Source organism: Papilio polytes, unplaced genomic scaffold (assembly GCF_000836215.1).
Source record: "Papilio polytes unplaced genomic scaffold, Ppol_1.0 DF823912.1, whole genome shotgun sequence".
Classification (NCBI taxonomy): domain Eukaryota; kingdom Metazoa; phylum Arthropoda; class Insecta; order Lepidoptera; family Papilionidae; genus Papilio; species Papilio polytes.
Window position 1 is genome coordinate 1614178 of NW_013525292.1, and position 21756 is coordinate 1635933.

The following is a 21756-nucleotide window of genomic DNA, read 5'->3' on the forward strand; positions in this document are numbered from 1 at the left end:
CGTAAAAGGAGAATCCACCGAGGCGCATGTGACGTCGTCCTCTATTCGATATCACGAACTCAACTGTAAAACATCACCCCGTCACTAGCCGTCAACACATGCGTTTACACCCAACAAGAATTAATATTGTTAGTAAGCATACACATATAAAGCGTACATGCAAGAGATAGGACAGTAAAAGAGCAACAATTTAGACCGTAATTTTTTTATTAACAATTTTTAATAGTATCTTATACGAGTGTATCACAAACCTTTATATTCAGTCCAGACCATAAAACAAGTTTATATTCTTTAAATGATTAGTACTAATATAATAATAGCAATTGTCATGTCTAAACCAAACAAACAAAAGAAGAATTAGGGACAGAATAAGTAAAGTCTGCCACATACCTTTAAACTAAATTGAGGTGTGTAGGAAAAAAATATCTTTTGTCTTCACACTTCAGTTTCATCTTTTTTTACATAAATACCTAACCTAAGTGAAGACGCGGCCGAAGGATAAAGCGCGACTATACAGTTCGACAGTTAATGTTAAAAAGGGGCTTACGTATGTTCTGTTTTACCATCAGAAGCTATAGTTTCAATGAGGCTTTCGATACGTGCATGGTCGTTAAGCACTGGATCATGCGGCGGGTGATTATGTCTGCTTGTCCTAGAGATTAACCGACCGGCGGTAGTCATGGCATTGCCTCGGCAACCCCGTGTCCGGCTCCTGCAGCACCAATATACTCGCTCGCCTCTCCTCTTGCGGACAGTGTAGCCATTGCCATCCACTATAAGACAGGGCCCGCCTCGACGTGTCACAGAATATTGCACCGGTACACCTTCCCCTGCTCAGCGATAAATATCGGGAGATAATTGTACTAGGTATAGTATGTAGCATAGTAAATAATACTTCATATAAAACAAGGTTACTTTTAATTATAAGAAAGAGTATATTTTTATCTATTTTCGATACTGATAATATTTATGAAATTAAAATATAACGTTAAACAAAATAAATCCAACCCAAAAATTTTATTTTACGACTAGACATTGATAAGTGTTGTGTTCACGTTTTTTTAGGATTTGTAATTTTTTTGTAATGACTTTACGAAAATTTACGATTACGAAAAAAATAATACGTATTTGAAATCGTGTATTTATTCATTACTGTTTTTTTTCTGGTAATTAAAAATTAACCCTGTATACGTCTGTATTAGAATTTTAAGATAAAGAAATGAAAGTCGTTTTAGAAAAACCTCTTTATTATGCTTAAAATCACATCACTTTTTCTTTTTTAACCTACGACACAATTATCAATACTTACATTAGACAATTTTATCAACACTTAATACCAAATAATTTCATAAAAACCTACTGCACCTATCGCACAAAAATTTTGCTGGAAAAGTGTTCGTATTAACTCTGACAAAATTAATATGATATTTGTGCATTTGTTTGAGTTAAAATACAAAGACAAATATCATACAAATTTTCGATGTCGATAAAAATACAATTTCTCAAAAGATCCGTGCCTTTTGGCATTCAAATCGTAACTTCATTGACGGCGTTAAAAACAACATTTTTACAAAATAAAATAAAAAAAGCAAGGGTACCTGTAATCAATAAAGTTTTTAATTTACCATTTTATTTCATGTAATGTAATTCACTCTTTGACTACTTTAACTACTTCTATTTTTCATTACAAATTTTGAAGTCACACTTTACAACCGGCTCAAGAAATTTCAAGTCAGTATTTACAAGAACACATTGTTTTTAAAATATCACTTCGGTGAACATCAATGATGCATTCAAACAGTCGAACATGTGACTACTTCGCCTTGTTCGTATTTGCGAGATATTTTCTCTAAATGATTTTCCATATGATTATGTACTGGATTTGTTATCTTGAGTACGTTATTTTTAGACGTTATTCTAGCTCTACATCGTCTACCATAATCCATGCACCTCCAGAACGTACGCCCACTACGTACACAATCTGTTACGAATATATAAGGTTCGTATATTAACTGTAGATGACCGCTTTTCGTCTGAATGAAATGCAATTCGCCTTTAACGGTGCCGCTTACTGGTGCTAAAACTGGAATAAAAGTTTACACTTAGTAGCCTTGTAGATATGTTATCTACAATATTAATAACACACATCTGTTTTAAGAATGGGGAAAATTAAAATAAAACAACTGATGTTGAATAACATTTAATTTCGAGAAAATTAAAAAACATTTGTTTAACTTCTTAATATGCGATTTCTATGATCTGGGAATGTGATAACTCCTAAATTTTTAAAGATGATAAATCTTATTTACTTCAATTTAACAATATTAAATGAATAAAACATGCAATATTTACGAGCATTCCTGTCAATATCGCCTTTCTGCAGTAAGTAGGATCCGCACTGTACTTATTGAATAACTGCGAGATTTAAAATGAATTTGCTGTGTCGTGTGAAAATTTTACACAGTGGTAGAGCCCGCTTTAAGATCCACTGTCCATCCACTGTCTCGACCGGTGTAATAAAATGTAATAATAAAAAGCACACAGAAGACAGGCGGGAAGTGAAAGCAATTCTGCGTTTCTGATGAGTGTGGTGCCGAAGGCCTTATTTTAGTCACCTTTCCTTTCCACCCTTTTCTTAAGAGTTAAGCTTGGGAAGGAAAAGTGGATTTAACGCCGGAGGTGGCGCTTAGGAAGGGACAATATCCTGTTTATGTGAGTCTCCTTTTCCGTCGATTAAAGGTAGGCAAAGCAACTGCAATTGCGGATGTCTATGGGTAGTTCGCCATTTCGGCGAGGTCATGTGGCTTGCTCTTTTACCACCTTATAATATAAAAAATATTTTATAACTTTAAATAAAGCAATCTACATCCAAATATCTACGTTCTAGAGTTTCAATTTAGTCAGTCAAATGTAGAAAAAATATTTTTGGTGTCAACAAGCAATCACCATTGTATTTTAACTTTGATTGGGTATTACGATCATGGCTTTATATGCTTATCTCGTTTAAAAAGTAAAAATTCAGCTAATAACACGTTTCATGCTATTACTGTTTTTTAAATGAGAGAACTCGATCGGCTAGTCGGTTTGTTCACGTACAATACACGTGTTAAATTTTAATCACCAAATATGTAATACTAGCTGTTACCGTGCGGCTTCATCCGCATGAAATTATATAAAACTTTATTTTATTGTTAACAATTGTTAAAATCTCAATAGCAAATATCAAAATTACCGTTACTACAATAACCTTGCTTCTTTAATGTAATGTAGCAGATTGTACTGTATGGTCACTTTTCCACATTAAGGTATTTATCCAATTTATTTAACCGCAAAGTTTAATAGCGTGAAAATATATAGCCTAAAGCGTGACGCAAGTATTGGGCTTTTTATTAAAAAGAGAATTATTCAAAAATATGCTGTAATTGATGACATCTTAGGTCACAAAGAAGTATGTGTTTAATCTTTATTATATTAGTATAGAAGCATAGATAATCAAAGATATCGTTTTGTGGCTTAAATATGTATCTAAAAGTAGTTATTTAACACTAAACACTTTCGCACATAGGCACAAGTTACTAAAAAATAGGAAACACAAGTAAAAAATATATTTTTAGAGTTCTCAATAAAAAATCTCAGAAGAAAATTTGAGATCATAAAATCGCCAAAACACAATTTTGCAGATTGTACCTACCACATAAGATGTACTATCGGGGAATCTAGCGATATCCCACTTTAAATCCTTGTTGTTTTAAAGTTTTGTACGCATTGAGACGACGACGTACCATAAACAGGACGCAGCTTTTTAATCACACACTATACTATATAATAACACACGGCTAATTGCTTTTTAAATAAGTTATTTAGAAGATGCAGTGTTTCTCTCACTGAAAGGAACAAAGTGAGATATCTATTCCAACACCGCATAAGTCTGTGACTGTACATGTATCTACTTACTACTACTCATTACTGAACGCGATTTTGTGAATATTTTTTTACAAGAACAGCAACAGTTAACAGCAAAGTGTCATACTGCGGCAGTGCTAGCAAAGATGATGATAAAATAGAGAAACATCACCTTTACAATAAAATTTTGTACAACTTTATCAACCTAAAGTAAAGGTAAATAACCTAATCGTTTCTTTAGATACCAATCAAGATAATTTTCTAGTTAATTCATATGTATCAACATTTATTTAATGTCTTGTTTAACAAGACGAGGTCAAGTGACATTTCAAAATTCCACACCACTCTTCAAAATTACCTAAACATATATATTTATATATTTAATCGTTTTTTCCGATAACTCAAACGTTCCTGCGAACTCCAGTTAGTATAACGCCAACAGAATAAACACATACAAACTATGTATGCTTCATTTTGGGTAAAAGCTAAGTCGGGTATATTCACCCAACACAATCACTTATTACTTTAATTATAATTTAAATTTGCAACTACGGTTTATTTACCCATTTCATAACTTTTTATTAAAATCAATTTAGACTGGCCAATCAATAAAATTAATAAATATATCAACAAAAAGAAATCACGGCAGTAACCCATATTAGTAGGCAGACCACATTATTTGTAAAAATAGTTAAAATCACCTCTATTAAACTAAATAAGACAATTAATTCCTATATGCTACTTAATGTGTACCCAATACTTCTACATCCACTAATATTTTGAAGTCATCAAAACTGGTAATCTTATTTAGAAAAAAAGAGAAAGATTCGGCTGGTTCCTTGATAACAATAGCAATGTGTAAACAAAATTGTACAGTAGTGATACTCAAATTGGTCGAGGTGAACACCCCAGGGTCTGCACAAGACCACAAGACTGCAATATTGGCTCAGGAGATATCCTCAGGTGAGCTTGTATGTATGAACCATTGAAATTTAAGACTAACAAAATGCCCAAATGTTAATAAGCTTGTAACATTTTATAATGCTCAGCAACCTTTCCTCCTACTCAACAGCCAAATGAGGTTCACTAATAGCGTAAAATTTTAATGTCCATGAGTTAAAATGTGGAAACCTTTGCTGTATAGTATAGTTCTGAAGAGCTTAACCCTTAGGCAAGGCTATTATGCTATTAGTTATTTTAGTAGTCATTTTAATTCATCACAAACCTTAGTAATGTACTACAGATTATCATAACTGGATACTCCTCTGATAAATATTTATGGCTAGTTTTTATGGATCGAAGAACTTGAAATTTAACATAACAATTTACAACTTGTGAGTAGGCAATGTTTTTTTAAAAGGTTTAAAGTAATAAATTATGACCAAAATGTTAAACAGTTAATGGAATTATAGAAGTAATTACAAGTATATAGTTATATAAGTGTATTATCAAGTCTAAATATAATGTTTAGACTAGGTTCCAACACTGAAGAACACAGATATGTAAAAATTGCTAAAGTTGAGAATCATATATAAATATTATATAATATTACCTTATATAAATATTGTATTGTTAAAAGAAAAAAAAGTGTGTACAAAATAAGCAGAATAATAGCTGTAATATCATCTTTTGCATCACACTTAAATTTACTTTATTGTAAATATTACGCTGATATCCATATTCTCACAGACAGATAAATTCTGACATTAAACCACCTACAGAGAGGCTATGGATTTTAGGCATTGTTTGATGCACATTTGTCTTTCAGTTGACCTTCCAGAATGCTTACCTCAAATATTGTAACTCTACTCATTACAGCAGAAAGGTAAATGCCTTTTTAATTATGACTTATCAGATTGGAACACCAGTGGACTTAATTTATCACAATACCATTCTAAAGAAACATTTTAAGAAACAAGAGTGCCAACAAATATTGATTGTTTTCATTGTAAATATTTAGGAACATTGAGATCACTCAGTCAACATAATATACCTACTTTATAGTGCATAATTAATATTGTCAGAAACATGCCCTCATTGGTTCACCATATGAATTTGTAATAAATTAAAATATCAAGGGCAATAAAAGCTGGCTTAAATTGAAAATATGAATCCTAAACTTTAAATTATCTTCATTTTGCATCAACATATGTTGGCTGCATCAACATAGGCTGCAGTTGGGTGACTGCCCAAGGTGCCTGATGAAAAGGGTTGCCGCAAGTTAGCCTAACAGTCTTAAACCCTCCCTAAATATGGTAAAAAAGAGGGTGCCATAGAAATCTCACCCATGGTGCTGGTACTGCTAGAAGCTCTACTGGAGCTCGCAAAGTATAGGTTATGGTCAAAAAATAGATATATATTGAGATAGAAAGAAATCTCTTAACGTTAAAATTACCTTGTTACATGACCTATATAAAAACATAAGGACAAAATACAACAAAAACTTTAAGATCATAAAGTTAAAAGTTAAAAACATTGTTTTCACACCAAAATGCCATATCACAAATAAATTGAGAAGTTCTACTGATATAGTAAAAAAAGATTTCATTGAGTGAAAGGGCGCTAAAAAGACGTAAATTGGGATAAATAATAGAAATTTAAATTTTATCTTAATAACTTCTCAAACTAATATTCAACACTTATAGACAACACATAGTATTTCTATATTTCAAAACCAAGAAACTTTATATAGAGTAAAGCAATAAAAGGTAAATTATTACGATGTTTTTGTTTTATAGGTTATGTTTACAAGCGACATTGTAATCAAGTTGTTTGTGCATAAGTATGAAAAGATAAATGTGTGTTTTCTTTATTTCGATTACACAATGAATCAGCTAAATCAAAAATTAGGTAAATTCTGTTTTAATATTTAGCGTAAAACTTGGAACAAAGTTTGACAATCAACATTCGTTTACGCGACATGTTACCAGCTATCATATCCACCAACGCATTTCACAATTAAATGTAACAAAAGTAAATGTACATACCAGGCGATTATCCATTTTAATTGCCACCAGTAAACATACTCACATTTTAACAACACCAAACACACAGATTTATAAAACATTTGACGTAAACACGTTCAGACACAAACCAAAATTTCAGGTCTAAATTTTCCATGTATAATAACAACCATTATTTAAATACACTTTCCTGGTACTGTAATCACAAATAAGATAAAATATCATTCACAAAACTAGCACAGTTCACGATTTATTCCCAAAATAGTAAACAATCCTTCAATGACACAATTGCAACCATAGATCTCATGGCGTTTATACGACAACCACAAATAACGGAATTGCGTTTGTTTTTACGCATAGTTTGTAATGCTACTACGTTTAGGCAATTTAAAACTTTCCGTTGATTCTAAATTATTATAAACCCATCTTTATACGTGCCAATTTTTTTTTCAAAGTTAAAAACAAAATTTAAGTAGAAGTTTTATAGTTTCATACATAAATAAGTTCAATTCAATTCAAGAATAATATTTGCTAAAGCGGCAAATAGATAAATTATTAAAACATCGATTAGCGACAAAATTAAAATGCAAATTGAAACAAGGCTAAAATATCCTCTTACACACGAGATATCGCTCACAGAAAACATTCCTTTATGCTCAATCAACCAGATTTCATACTAGTAACGCCATCTATGGTTGATATCTGAACTACATTAATGAATAGTTTGCGCTACTGCCGCTATACCCTGACCAAGACTTCTGTAGGAAATCAAGATTTTTCAATAATTTAAGGACTTAGTTGTCTAATTCGTTGGGATTTGGGCAATACCAATTACAAACGATATATTACTCACAGGAAACGTACATGAAAACTATGTTCAACGTTGCATAATTTTGAACTACTAACGCCATCTATTGATGACGTCTGAACTTTTTATAAGTTTGCACTTACGCAGCTTCCCAGACTGACTTGACTCGTGTGATAAATCAAGTATTTACTTCTAAGTAGTACTAATTTAAGTGTATGGCGTTTGGATATAGGAAACACCAATTGTTACTTGAACTACGCCATTAAGTTGCTACTGGAAATCGAACCTAGTAACTTTGTTTTATGCAATGTATTATTTAGTATAATTTTTAATGTGCCTTTATCTTTAAGCAGTTGCATATGCTCTAATTAGTTTGAAATACTTCGACATCAAATTTCTTATTACTGGTTTAAAATATTTAGTTTTTGGTTTCCCTCTTTAGAGCGTTACTTAAGAATATCAAAAGTTTTATTTAATTTGTTCCCATTGAAGTCCTAACTTAGCACCTGTGTTATGAGCTAACAACCTGGGTCTTCCTCTTGAAGATTCTTAGCATGTCAATATTTGACTTTCTTAAACTAATGAGTAAAGTTTTCATAAGATTTTTTTTACTGTAGAAACTCTGCTGCAATTTCGAACTTTGCTCGGCTAATTAATTAATTGTAGGTAGGAATGCAATTGATACAAAAGTTTTTTTTAAGAACATTTATTAATATCTTTCGTATTTCTATGATAAAAATGTTGAAATAAAAAAAAAAGTTTTTACCTTGCAAATCTTGAACAGCGTTATTACTTACCAAAAACAAAGATAATTGAGATCTCATGTAAGTAAACGGCTTTGATAACTGAACTTGTCGAAGTTAGTCAAGATTCATAAAGTTGTTATAATAACTTAGGAATCGGAGATATATAGATTTTATTAAAACTAAAATTTTCTTGCCCATTATAAATTACTTCATGCACGCAATGTTTTAAATTGACGAGCACCATTAAAAAAAAATCTAATTTTCCAGTGACTTCTTGGTAGAGTCAAAATGGCGGATGTACCATAAGATATTGATACCATACCACATTGCAGTGTAACGAATAATTTGATAGCGAATTAGGGTCAACTAAGAAAACTACATTACCGTGCAATTGTTGTAAATGACAGTAAACCACCCATAGATCTACTCGATTAGATTATGAATCAGTTCGATCCGATCAATGCGTGGAGCTCTACGATGAATCGATGTAAAAGTTTCCAATTTTACATCAATTCATGCCTTGGCACTATTTGATGTACTGTATATTGAACTCGCACAAGGATATCTGAACCGGTAAGTATAACAAGAAAAACTTTGGAAGCACACTAGCGCCCGCAACCATTTGTGTGCCGCAGCAATCAAAACGTCACACCTTATCAGGGCAGACATCCTTGTTAGAATAGTTTAGGGATTAGACCTCGTCTGGAACTTACTAGTTCCCAAAGATTCAAATTACATAGTTTAACTTTGCTAGTATAATGGGTAATCCGTAGGCTGATCACCTAGTAACTTTACGCCATTTAGCCCATTATACTAGCATAACGTAAACTAATTTTGTTGAATGTAAACTTTCAGATCACTCTGAATAAGATTTGGAAGTTTACGCCCAAAGCTAGGTTTTGTAGAAACCCAGTTTTTTTGTCACATTTTCTTTACTTACCAATCATTTACCTACAGATTTTTGACCACCGCACATGTCTCGAACCATACCATTTACCTTGGAGAAGTTCAGAACAATTTACCTATACCATATTAACGGATCAATGCTTAATTATACATATCCGTAACTTTTACCTTCTCGCAATTTACCTTTTTATACCTTGACCATTACCTTTTTTACCTTTACCAAATATTACCAAAGAATTTCAATTTAAAAGGTTATGTTTACATAATAAACATAACCTTTTAAAACAGGATATTTAACCCTGGAACATTTAAAAAAAATTACTAACCAAACTAAAAACTACCTAAAACTAAGCTTACAAATTTCATTACTAAACTATAATTGATGTGAAAAATTAAAGCTAGATTTGAGAAAATTTACTTTTAAAAACATGAATATCCAGCTTTGATTCAACACACCTTAACTATGTGGCCAGTTTCTCCCTACTCATAGATAGAAACTGACCAACGATCAAATTTGCAAACCTACCTTGTGCATCCCCAACAGCTCCACCCTCCCCACCTCCAGATATATTGCCATCACCAGTTGCAGAACCATCAAATCCTGAAAATAGCCTTATATTAGAATAACGAAGTAAACGATCGATTTAAAGTCTCGGTATAAATCTTACCAGACATTTCCATATTAGAGTCATCTTCGCCGAAGTTCGTTTCGTCATTGTTAGCGCCTTCATCGTCATCATCCCACATGCTTTCGTTAACAAATTCAGGTTCCATTTTGGGTGCCACAGCGTTGTTTTCATCTTCGTCCGGTATCGTAACAAACTCATCTTTAGCAGAACCAGAGGGTCCGGCTTCTAATGGGTCAACACATTTCCGTTTCGCGGGTCCACTTTGAGAAGATGACGAATTATTTGATGCTATTGATGGCCTATTTGGTCTCTTAATTGCTACTGGAGTTAAGGAGGGCTTAGAATCTAAATCAGTCTCTAACTTAGCAGATATCCGTTGTTGTGACGATCTCGGGCCTGGCCTCGAGGTCGGCTTTGGTTTGGATGGCGTGGAACTTTCTTCATTTTGGTTACCGGTTAAACCTTTAACTTGAAGTTGTTCCGCGGTACTAATAAACGACGCTAATTCTTCTTGCTTAACATTAACTTCACCTTGATACATAAACTGTAATAAGTCTCTTAGCGCTGAATGACTAACATCTTTTAAAAATACTGGAAAAAAAAATTACACAATTAACATTTTGTTAAATTTTAAATAATGATAAGAAAATTATGAAAAAATGTTCACATACCTATCGGATGCTGGTTTGGATTCATTTTAAACATTTCTTGAAAGTAGGGAGAACATACGGATAAAACTAATTTGTGTGCTTGTAAAATTCTGCCTTCGGCAGCCAAGGTTACATCCACTAAATCTCCACGTGACAGCAGGCCATGAAAGCCTGCTGACATATTCGCATGGAAATTGTTCCAGCATAGTGAAAATTGTTCGTCGGACGACGCCATGATGGCGGCGACTTCTTTGAAAACCTGTAACAACGCAATAAAAATAATTAGCTTGAACAAAAACGCCAGATAAATCGGTAAAAAGGAAGATCAAATGCGAAAAACGTACCTATCCTAAGCTTTGTACTTTATAATTCCAACATTAGAAACATTTAAAAGAAAAAAATAAGCTATGTTTCTAATCAATCCACGCCACGTCCTCCCCGTTTGAGCGCTGTTCACGGTATGATGACGCAAACGCGACGTATCGTGTGTCGTCACAGTGTTGATATTATCCTTAAAATTTCCCCATAACGTTTTTTATTTTTTGTCAATAAAATATGAAGAAATATTAATTTATTTAAACACAAAATACCTTAGAAAACAGTTCCACACCATATTTAATAAAGCAGTAGGGAAAAATGTGCTTATTTATCAAAATAAACGAAAGGACCACGTTACGTCACAAGGGTACGACGTACGCTGTGTCGAAACATTTCAATATTATTTTAATATTTTTTCTTAAACATTTTCAAATAGTCCGTTAAGTAACTATGTAATTTAATTGTATAACTGTAATAAAAGTATTTAATTTAGAATATGATGTCAACGAGGTAATTTAAATTAATTTTCCCATAAAAATATGAATAAATCACGACGAAACGGTTTTGTACAAAACCTTTCTTAAGATGATTCGATTACTTTTTTTAAGTTTTTGGAACTCAATACATTTTTTCATAAAAACGCATAGAACAAAAATTAAAATTAATATATTAAATATCTCGACACACTTCCACCGCTTTTAGAGAGAGACAGAAAACTTGGATCAATAACTTTGTCGAGTTAAAGTAAACTGCACTTTATTCTCTTACATTTTAGGTTAAAAATTAAATAGTTTTGGCAAAATTCCAGTGTTGTCAGTTTTTGAGCTTTCCTATGTTTTTGTGGTAACTAGTTGGAATTAATTTCAAAAGTATTTAAAAAAACAAAAATCAGTGATTTTGTATAATGAAAAGTAATGAAGCAATCGTTATTATGATTACTTTTATTTGATTTACTCTTAAGTCATACTCAATTAGTAAAATCTTGCAATACGCGTGGTTCAGACTTGGCCTGTACAGTTGAACACTTAAGACGGCTAGTTATAGATTGTATAGACTCACCGGCGCCAGTTATATTTGCTATTCCAGTCAAGTAAAAAATAGTAATGTGTTATTAAAAGTAGTCAGTAAAATCGGTCGCTGGCAAAGGCGTGGCCAAAAATGACTGGACTGTCCTTCGACTGGCACACGCTATTCGCAGTTCACACTTGTCCCGTACTCGTGTTCGTGTAAAATGCAATTTGAGCGCTGGACAAATGAAACAAGAGTGATTTTTAAACATTCGTATAAACGAGAGAATTAAAAAGCATATCTCTCTCTCTTCTCTTCTATTCCTATGTCCCCAAAGTGGGGCAGAGGGCGTCCACAGTACGCCGCCAGCACGCTCTGTCATAAGCAAAAAGCATATAGCCAAGCGATAAAAAAACGCCCGCGAGTATGAGGGTTTAACTGAACTGTCTAGGAAATAAGCAGAACCCATAATTTCTGGACGCATTTCTGGGACGACGCATAAATTTTTTGTTAAGAAATATCTCAATATCCAATCTTAACAGCATTGTAGCCTAGTTCTTATAATGTTTTGTCAAAATTCGGTAACTTTTCACATTCACGGAAAGAGTAAGGGACTTTGATGATTCTTTATGGTTTAAAGGCGTCCCTCATTGATAATTTGTTCTAGAAAACTGCACTAAAGGTCTGCTTAACAATAAATACACACTACACGCGAATAAAAATTTTAGGCATATTAGGTAGAATTATGAATTCAGTGGGAGAGATTAGAGATATCACGGGAAGCTGGCTCGAGCGTTAACACAGGATATGGGTATGTTTAGTGATGTCTGCTCTACGTTTGTGGGTGGTCGTTGGTATGTTGGCGGTGGTAAGCACGCCCGCCACCGCGGTGGTCGGCGGAGATCCCGCCTTGCCACCTGAGCCTGATTCTGCCGTGGTTTTCGTCCAAAAACACGGCCGAAGCGCCCGACTTGAGGGTTTCAAGAACGATGTACGTGGATATTACACTTTTTTAGGTATCAGGTATGTATTGATGCGATGAAATTGTGAAAATATTAAGTCATGTAGTGGATTTACCGTTACCAGCGTCCTAGGCGAGGTTTCCATGACGACCTCTTACTTTTCATTTGAGGGGTGACCGGGATTACGTTAGATTATGTTCGCAAATCCGTGGAGTTTCTTTCCGTCTAGCGCCCTGGGAGGTCGCCCAATCTTACGGACTGTTGCCCATAAGTCACCTTTGTTTGCATTCTACTAGCATTAAGAGTAAAAAGCACACTTTGGTGTTGTTTTATTTATTTTACATTTGAATCGTAAATCTTATTTGTAGGACTCGATTTTTAGCTTTTAGATCATTAGTGGGTAGCTGTTTTTGTTAAAACAAAAGTAGTCAAATCAATCATTTCTATCTACATAAAGATAATTTGTAGTTAAATCTTAACAATTTTTATTCCATTCTGTTATTATGTTAACTATTAACATTCCAATGTTTAAATTAAATCGTTATATTTTATCTGTGCAAGTTACAAATTACAACGGAAGTATTGATAAAAATTTCCGGCACCGACTCGACATGTGATTAACCAAGTACATAACTTAACCAAGATTTGGTTTTGATTTATTTAAAACTAACTTTCTCCCGCAACACCTTCCGCGTGGAATAAGAAAAAAATATAAATGCTGTAAATATTGAGATATGTACAGCAGTTTCCGCTACAAACTCTAACAAACATCCATCCATCCGTCCATCTAAATTTAGCATTTATAATATTAGTAAGATAGATTAAGCAAATTGTTAACAGTGACTATATCTCCCAGCTTATATTAAGGGAATAATGTGTACTTTGCCGTTTCACGTAGATATGCCGAACCACCAGTTGGCAATAGAAGATTCCAGAGGCCCATTCGACGTTTCCTTAGCGGCGAACTATCGGCAATGACGCAATGTGCACCGTGCCCACAACTGGACCCGTGGAACCAGAGGAAGTCAGTCGGCCATGAAGACTGTTTATGTCTCAACATATACGCACCAAAAATGCCTGGAGAGGAAGAAGGTTGTAGAAATTACATCAGTATACCGTTTTTATAGATTAAGCATTTTTTAGCATTTAATTAGCTACATTCCGAGCCTTCTTAAATTGGTTGGTTAACGATTTTTTAAATATTTTTTTTTTAATCAAGTTATTTCATTCGGAAATTAATCCTTGCATAGACAAATAATGTCCAACGAAACAATGTGTTGTTTTACAATTTTGCTATTATTTTTTCACAGGTTGTCCTGTAGTATTTTTCGTACACGGAGGAAATTATCGAAGTGGATCAATAGTTCCATACGGGGTAGAAACAATTTTTTTTTAATATTTTTAAAGGAGAGAGTCATAGACAAAATTTTAATTTTTACGGACCATCTGTGTGTTTTAGGGTCAACATCTAGCCCAGAAGGACACAATTCTAGTAACAGTGCAATACCGGCTTGGGTCTCTAGGTTATTTGAGCACCGGACAAAGAGATGCACCTGGCAATGCCGGACTATTCGATCTGAGAGCTGCTCTTTCATGGGTAAGTGTTCAGATGTGGCAAATAAATACATCCTATCATTGCATACGAGTTGTGTTTGCTTTCATAATTTTCTATTATACACAGACACAAGAATACATTGAATTCTTCGGCGGCGATAAGAACCGCATAGTTATAATGGGCCAAGGATCCGGCGCTAGTGCTGCGTCGATCATGGGCCTATCGCCGGAGGGGCGTAGCGCTGCAGGCGTGGCCGCCATGTCCGGCACTCCTCTCTCCCCTGGAGCAGTCAGGAGCGATCCGGATGCTCACGCTAAGGAACTAGCAGAGAGAACTGGATGTCCACACAAGCCTGCAGAAAGACTGATGAATTGTCTAAGAAAGATTCCAGTAGAAAAGATCATATTAGTAAGTTATTTATGACTGAGTTACAACATTATGATTTTGCAGCATTTACTAAGTACGTAATGGCTTACTTTCTGTTTTTGATCGTATGTGTTACTTGTTTCAGGCGGATAGTGAAATGGATATAGACATGGTTGACACGAAGAGGTTTCTTGATGAGATATCTGGGAGATCAGGTAGGTTATCGGGAATATGGTTTGAATATAGATAACTGGTCTCTGGGGCCTACCCCAGTGAGTACCTAAGTGAGTTTATTTAAGTGATGAACCACTTGAGGAACTATTATTTCTTCTTCACACCTGTAATTTGCGAGTAAAGTTTATAAGTAACAGATTGTTTCAAACAGGATCTGGGGCACGTGTTGAGGAAGAAGACGACAGGCGTGGGCTCCCGCCGCTCGTGTCGGAGCAACCCGCGCAGTCGCTGCAACGCCGCCGCCAGCACGGCCCGCTCCTCACAGGTGTCGTCTCCGCGGAAACCTCCAAAGCGGTGTTCGGTAAGGGATACCTGGTCTGCTGCATTCGGCAACGGCAGCTTGAAATATACTGTACTTTGCTGTCGTAGCTTCCTGGCAACACGCTGGCTACTTAAAGCTGCTTCTGAAGAATATTTGAAACTTCATACGACAGCACATAGAAAACATACCTTAACTCAGTTAACTCACTCATGAAAAAGATTGTCTACCTTCCTTCATCATCTTTTCTTTCAAAGCATAAGATGAAATGATTATCTTAAAGCATTTAATAAAAAAATTCTTTAATTATTAGTTAATCTAAAAATTCCTATCTTATAATAAGTTTTGGAGATTTGAAATGTATTTTTCTAGGCAAATTTTCTACATTCTTAACCGGCAAGTTGGGTGAAGTTCAAGACTTCATAAAGAAGGAACTGATTGGTGGTCTGCGTGACGTGGTGCAGGGCGTTGAAGGACTGATCCCTCTGAAGGCGTTGGGCGTGGACACCTTGATACCTTTACCAGACTACTACCAAGCGTTATTTGACAGCACCTCAAAGGCTGTCGATGGCCTGTCACAAATAGTAGACGCTACAAGTATGTATCAAATTGGATGAATAACACTCATGTTTTTATTAAAACAGTAAAAAACTTGGTGTATTTTAGAAGCTGGTTGCGGCTTTCATTATATTGTAAATAATTACGTATAGGTAGCATTGGTTTGATTTCAGTGGATAAAAATATAATTAGTATTTTTGAAGTTTTCAAACGTTGTAGTAATGATTCCATTTTTTTCATGTTCAATATCATAAAATTGCTTAAAAAGAAGAGTGACTATAAGTGCTCATACCGCAGCTGCCGGCCAACCCTAATAATATTATTACAGTTGTCTACGAACCCCTCTTCAACTGACAAAGGGGCTTAATTTTTTACGCAGTTTCTACCTGCGTCATGAATATAAAAAGGGGAGTATCCCCTGGGAAGAGCTCGCTTTCACTTTTTTACAATTAAAATAACTATTATTATGTATACAAGTTTGAATTGCGACTTTACCTGGGTCATGTTATCGAACAATTGTTGAACATATCTTCTATTTAGTTTAAATTTGAAGGTTTTCTTTGTTAATAAAAATCTTACACCAAAATTATTTTAATTCTGATGATTCTAAAGACTTAATAGCGAAGTACTTAACCTAATTATTTAAGATGATCTTTATATAGTACTTCTAGAAGACCTAGATTAAAACTGGCAAGTATGTTTTAATGTCTAAAACATACTTGCCAGTTTTATCATAATAATCATAATAATCGTTCAAAAATTCAGGTGATGCTCTTTTCAACTTCCCGGCATACCAAACGGTACGCGCATGGGGTGCGGCCAGCCCCGCCTTCCTCTATAGCTTCGAACACGTAGGCAACCTCAGTAAGGGCAACCACTTCCTGCCTGGTATCGCACTAACACGTAAGTATTTGTTTGGTCTATTTCTTATAACCTACGTCACCCGGAGATAGTGTAGCTTTACGACAGTGAAAGAATTTTTGAAATCAGTTTAGTAGTTTCTGAGCTTCTTCAATGCAATCAATCAAATCTTTTCTTTTTATAATATTAGATAGTAGAGATAAAAAGAAGTCTGGAACGGAACTGTAATTGAAAAAAACGTACTATATTGGAGATATCTCTGAAGTCAAGATTTCTATAATACTCCCGTATTGAATAAACTAACGTTTTTAGAGTCTGAACAACAATTATATACGTATCAACAGTGGATGAAGATAAATTAATAATTATGGACTATATATTTTAATTATTTGAAACAAAAACAATCAATTTGCCAATATTTGCTTACAGAGGATGGCGATTCAAAAGTAAAGGTACCTAAAACGGGACCCTCTCATGGGGACGAGCTCGCTTACATATTCGAGCCACTAGACGAGGCAGGGAATCCCCTCGGCCTGGACGTGTCCGACACTGACCATCGTGTTAGAGAGTCGTTTGTAGGTCTTATCAGCAAGTTCGCCCATAACCTGGGCACCTCGGGGAATGATTCTAAGTCGTTCGGTTTCATGCCATTCTCGGAAGATAATGACCAATTCCTCAAAATCTCTGATAAGATTACCGTTGATTCGAATTTCAGGTAAGTACGACTATTACTTCTTTACTCCTATTGTTTAGCAGTGGGGATCAGTTTAAATTAGGCGATTGCTTTTAACAAGTATCCTAAAAATGGGTTTGTGGCTAATTTCGAGTTCTTGTTAAGTCCCTAAGGACCAAGACTTGTGCTATGAATCTTGTTTTTCTAATTTCTTCGTATAAGACTCGTTTTTGTAATGATATCATATTGGTGATTTCAGATTCTGTCAGATGGGTTTGTGGGGCAACATGGCTGATAGGATCAGTGGCGCGTTTTGTAAGGACTTCCTTGGTGGTTTACTGAACCTGCCCAAGTTGGACGTTCCAGTGGCACTGCCGGTGCCCCTTAATGGTGGTTTGAATTTACTCGGCGGATCATCTAGAGGCAAAGATAGAACTTCTACTCAAAATCCATTATTGTGGAAAAATCCTCTGCCTTTTCGATTTTAAGTGATAAATAAAGAGTTTTAATTAATTATTATGGAGTTTTATTACTTTTAATTTATTAAAAAACTTTATTTCTTTCGTAGGTCTCCTCATATTGACTTAAAAACTAAGTATTAGTATGTTGGTGTTCATCCTTCATATGATTCAAATTAATTCAAAACCGCAAAGGTTCTTTGTGATTCATCGTATATGAAAGGATATTTGCAATATATACAGAAGAACACATACAATATACTATGCGTGCGTGTAATTTAAAGTTTGCAAAACTATTATAAGAGAAAGCTAAACGTGAGGTCGAATCGAAATTTAGATGTTGCATTTTGCCGATATCGCATTTCTATTTTGTGTTACTTTTTGCAATGTTTTTGGAGTTATTTACTGATAGTAGAGTATCATCATCATCATCATCAGCCTTCGTCTGTCCATTGCTGTGTTATATATATTGCATTGCAAATGATTTGTATATATGTTCACAATAACCTCCAAAAATATTTTATCAAACAAACAGATTTAGTAACGTTCAATTGTCAAATTTATTCGAGTTTAGTAGCCAATATATTTGTTAACGATCATGAAAGCACCCTTGGTATTTGGCATTCATAGGCGTAATTTATATTAGTGAAATTCAAAAAATTATTCTGATAACTAAGTATGGAATGTTATTTATAAACTAAAAACTTCTAAATGCATAAAAAAACTATTAAGTCGCCATTCAGATAAAAGTATTCGTGTTGTTTCTGCACTTGGTAGATAGCAGGAAAAATTCTCCAAAGCAAACAAGCTTAAACACTTACGAACAACAAATAGATCAACATACAGGATGTTTTATTTTTGTTTAAGAAAATGACGGTTCTAGGACTTCATTGTTAGTCCGCCTGATGCTAACTGGTGATTTGATCGAAAAGTGGCACATGAAGTTATCATCAAGTTTCCCTTGTCACTACGGAAGGACGTCACAGTATGTGCTGCTCTTACAGCAGCTATCAGCCGTCATATCTCAATCTACTCCCTTCTTAACCATACTACAAGAAAAATGGTACATTAAGTCTTACCAGTAAATACAAAGAAAGAGAGGATAGTAAGAAGTAGATACAGAAACTTATGCTAGAACTATTTAGAATCCAACAGTATCAACTCTTCATTTGAATCGCAATTTTTAAATTCCCTTCAGAGATACAACATAAGAGAGCTTTTTATAAAAGTGTTTTCTTAACAGCAATTACAAAGTATAGTTTCTAAACTATTAGAAAAAAGACTTTGAAAATCTTTGCCTTACTGACATATTGTGAGCAATATTGTAAACATTATCCTCCTGTCGCATACGTAACGCATGTTTATCGGTAGAGGTTTCACTGATCGTGTATGCGGGCGTGGACGGGTATATATAGCATATCATAAAACTAAATGTCCACATTCACCCTTTATCAGGCGACAATACTACGCGTTCGGTCATCCCGTCATGTCTCCTTCGTGGTTCTTATTGTCCGTTGCGTTGTTACTTGTCGCTCAATACGCGACCGGAAATTTAATAAGAGGTAAAAGTGATGATAGCGTCTTCTCAAGCAAGGATGTCCCCGTTCCTAAGGATGATGTGGAAGGCAACGAGCTGAGTATCCCCGCGGAACCGCCTGTGGATCCTCAAGAGAGCACGACGAAGAAATGCGGCGAGATTGGAGACTTTGTATGTATTTGTTGGCTATTATTTTTAGAGGACGGTTCAATCTTAGGTAACTTTGGCAATTCTTAAATAACTAGTTATGACAACCAGCTCGACGATATGTAACGGAAGTGTTTTGAGTATGTTTTGTACTGCAATTACAGTATTTTTGGAAAATCAGTAATCGACATAGTTAAATCAAATAAAATAATCACTTTTTTGGAAGATTTAGGTTTTTAAGGGTTTTTGTGCATTTTACTGTAGAAGAAAATTAATAACTTGATCATTTAAGCTAGAAAAAAAGTTGTGGAAGTGCTTTTAGAGTACAATAAAACCGTTTATTTTTAAATACCTATGTAGATTAATGGGACTTATTGGAAATAATCCAAGAGACCCAGAAGGTTAGTTCCAAGTTAACTTTGTGAGCAGAAAATGGTGAATAAAGGAAATAGTGTTTATGAATCATTTACATTTAAAAAGATGTTGCATTGCATAGTTAGTTTACAATATCTTTAATATGCGACACTTTTTCAAACCCGAAATTTAAGCGCCGACATCTTTCTTCAAACTTGTTTTCTTTAATTATTTAGTAGTAAACGACCAATATTTTTTATTGATCAATGATACCGTTGTTTTACCATGTTTGTGAACTACTAGATATCTATTACCTATGAATAATTATAATTTCGTTTCCAGTGCACCTTCCACACTGATTGCTGTACATTCGCCTGTCTCGGCTACATGAAGCGGTGTGTCTCGGGCTCCGGATAGATTACACAATGTATTATAAGAATAAATTATTTATTTTATTTATTAATTTTACGTATCGGATGTATGGGGTGGTTAAGATGGGTCAAGTCTGGAGGATTCGCTGCGAAGTATTGGATTTCTTTCATCGCACCTTCTGATATCTTCCAAAGTTCCGGATATTGAGATTTAAAATCGTTGTACCACTTGTATATCTGTAAATATAATATGGTATCTTAAAATTTGTTTTATTTTTATTACGATATTTCGCACGCGACTCCGTCCGCATGGTATTAAAAAGAAACGAAAGTGAGTAGCCTATGCGTTCTTCCAGACTATCCTCTACATCTATACTAATTAAATCGAAATCCGTTCACCGTTTTAGGCTACAAACTCTAACAGACATCCATCCATCTAAACTTTCGCATTTATAATATTAGTAAGAGTAAGATAAGAGTTTATAGCCTAAATTGCTGAACGGATCTTGATGAAATTTAGCATAGACGTAGAATAGTCTTGAACACATAGGCTACTTCCTTTTTTTTACCACGAAGACGGAGTCACGGGCGAAAGCTATCCTAAATTTAAACGTTCAACATACCTTCGTATACTTAGAAAAGTCGAAGTCGATAGCTTCTAAAGTCATTGTGGAGTTAATAAGCTGGAAGTCAGCGATAGTGAGATGGTCGGCTGCGGCGTACTTAGTACCCAGGCGTTGTAAATACGTTTCAAACACGTCGAGAGCCATATGTACTTTTTTTAAACCGAGCTCTGTTCGTTGATAATCGAAGAATATCGGAGCCATCTGTTCAATAAATGATTGTACATGTGAATTTTATGCGTTGTTAATTTGACTCATGACTGAATCTATACTAGTACAGTAGAACCTCGATAACTCAAACCTCAACCTTAACTCAAAAACTTACAACTTAAGATATTTTGTGTTTCCCTTGGACTTTAACTTATCGAGGTTCTACTGTATTATAAAGAGGAATTCTAAAATAACTATAAAACATTCTAAGGAGTGCGCCTTAGTAAGTAAAAAGTTTTACTGCAGTACTTCTCTGCTGCTGCTGGTCTTCTCTTAGTGATTTAGTAAGATAAATCTACATTAAAGGGTCTCTGCGACCAATTATTAAGTAGTAAGGCAGACAAATATTCAAAGCTTAGATACAATTTAGGAAGAGAAATCTATATTAAAATCACTCTGCGAACAATTAACTCTTGAGGCGGTTAAATTTTCAAAACTCATGGGGTTCTTTGTGCCGTTTCTTTTCTTTCTTGCGTGGCAAGAATTTGGAGTAAACTTTATATTGCCATCTTTATTTTTGTCTATGACTTTTGTATTGCGGCATTGGAATTGGCATATGGGGTTAGGAAATATCGAATTAATTATAAGTGCTTACTTACGGTATATGCAGAGATGTTTGCGTAATACGTCGACAGGTTGAAGCAAAGACGATGGTTC

General features: G+C 34.6%; 4 protein-coding genes across 9 annotated transcripts in view; 2 read left to right on the forward strand and 2 right to left on the reverse strand.

Moving 5' to 3' along the window:
• Window positions 1–11077, reverse strand: part of LOC106102657 (protein tramtrack, beta isoform-like) — a 241060-nt gene extending 229983 nt beyond the window's left edge. For all 4 annotated transcript variants that reach the window (XM_013282198.1, XM_013282199.1, XM_013282200.1 and 1 more), the window contains exons 1-4: window positions 10950–11077; window positions 10627–10864; window positions 9995–10546; window positions 9853–9927 (exon numbers count right to left, since the gene is read on the reverse strand). In XM_013282198.1, the coding sequence (XP_013137652.1) occupies window positions 9853–9927; window positions 9995–10546; window positions 10627–10840 (841 nt within the window). In that variant the 5' untranslated portion in view covers window positions 10841–10864; window positions 10950–11077. The remainder of the gene's footprint in view (window positions 1–9852; window positions 9928–9994; window positions 10547–10626; window positions 10865–10949) is intronic.
• A 1662-nt stretch (window positions 11078–12739) lies between these two features.
• LOC106102761 (carboxylesterase 3) lies at window positions 12740–17915 on the forward strand. 2 transcript variants are annotated; one of them, XM_013282331.1, is made up of 11 exons: window positions 12740–12954; window positions 13792–13985; window positions 14204–14268; window positions 14353–14490; window positions 14575–14856; window positions 14960–15029; window positions 15200–15349; window positions 15680–15904; window positions 16631–16768; window positions 17156–17441; window positions 17659–17915. In XM_013282331.1, exons 1-11 carry the CDS (start codon window positions 12755–12757, stop codon window positions 17885–17887), a joined length of 1977 nt encoding a protein of 658 aa, XP_013137785.1. In that variant the 5' UTR covers window positions 12740–12754; the 3' UTR covers window positions 17888–17915. The 2 variants fall into 2 exon arrangements, with proteins under 2 accessions (XP_013137785.1, XP_013137787.1); XM_013282333.1 differs by lacking the exon at window positions 12740–12954 and adding an exon at window positions 13586–13704.
• A 1366-nt stretch (window positions 17916–19281) lies between these two features.
• LOC106102769 lies at window positions 19282–20350 on the forward strand. The gene is made up of 2 exons (XM_013282347.1): window positions 19282–19565; window positions 20238–20350. Exons 1-2 carry the CDS (start codon window positions 19344–19346, stop codon window positions 20310–20312), a joined length of 297 nt encoding a protein of 98 aa, XP_013137801.1. The 5' UTR covers window positions 19282–19343; the 3' UTR covers window positions 20313–20350.
• Window positions 20326–21756, reverse strand: part of LOC106102768 (glutathione S-transferase 1-1) — a 4697-nt gene continuing 3266 nt past the window's right edge. For both annotated transcript variants that reach the window (XM_013282346.1, XM_013282345.1), the window contains exons 5-6: window positions 20890–21093; window positions 20326–20503 (exon numbers count right to left, since the gene is read on the reverse strand). In XM_013282346.1, coding sequence (XP_013137800.1) covers window positions 20348–20503; window positions 20890–21093 — 360 coding nt within the window. In that variant the 3' untranslated portion in view covers window positions 20326–20347. The remainder of the gene's footprint in view (window positions 20504–20889; window positions 21094–21756) is intronic.

Coding starts and splice junctions, on each gene's coding strand:
- LOC106102769 (XM_013282347.1), top strand. CDS start 19,344: ATGTCTCCTTCGTGGTTCTTATTGTCCGTTGCGTTGTTACTTGTCGCT. Junction 19,566..20,237: donor GCGGCGAGATTGGAGACTTT/GTATGTATTTGT, acceptor TTTCGTTTCCAG/TGCACCTTCCACACTGATTG.
- LOC106102761 (XM_013282331.1), top strand. CDS start 12,755: ATGTCTGCTCTACGTTTGTGGGTGGTCGTTGGTATGTTGGCGGTGGTA. Junction 13,986..14,203: donor AATGCCTGGAGAGGAAGAAG/GTTGTAGAAATT, acceptor ATTTTTTCACAG/GTTGTCCTGTAGTATTTTTC. Junction 14,269..14,352: donor GATCAATAGTTCCATACGGG/GTAGAAACAATT, acceptor TGTGTGTTTTAG/GGTCAACATCTAGCCCAGAA.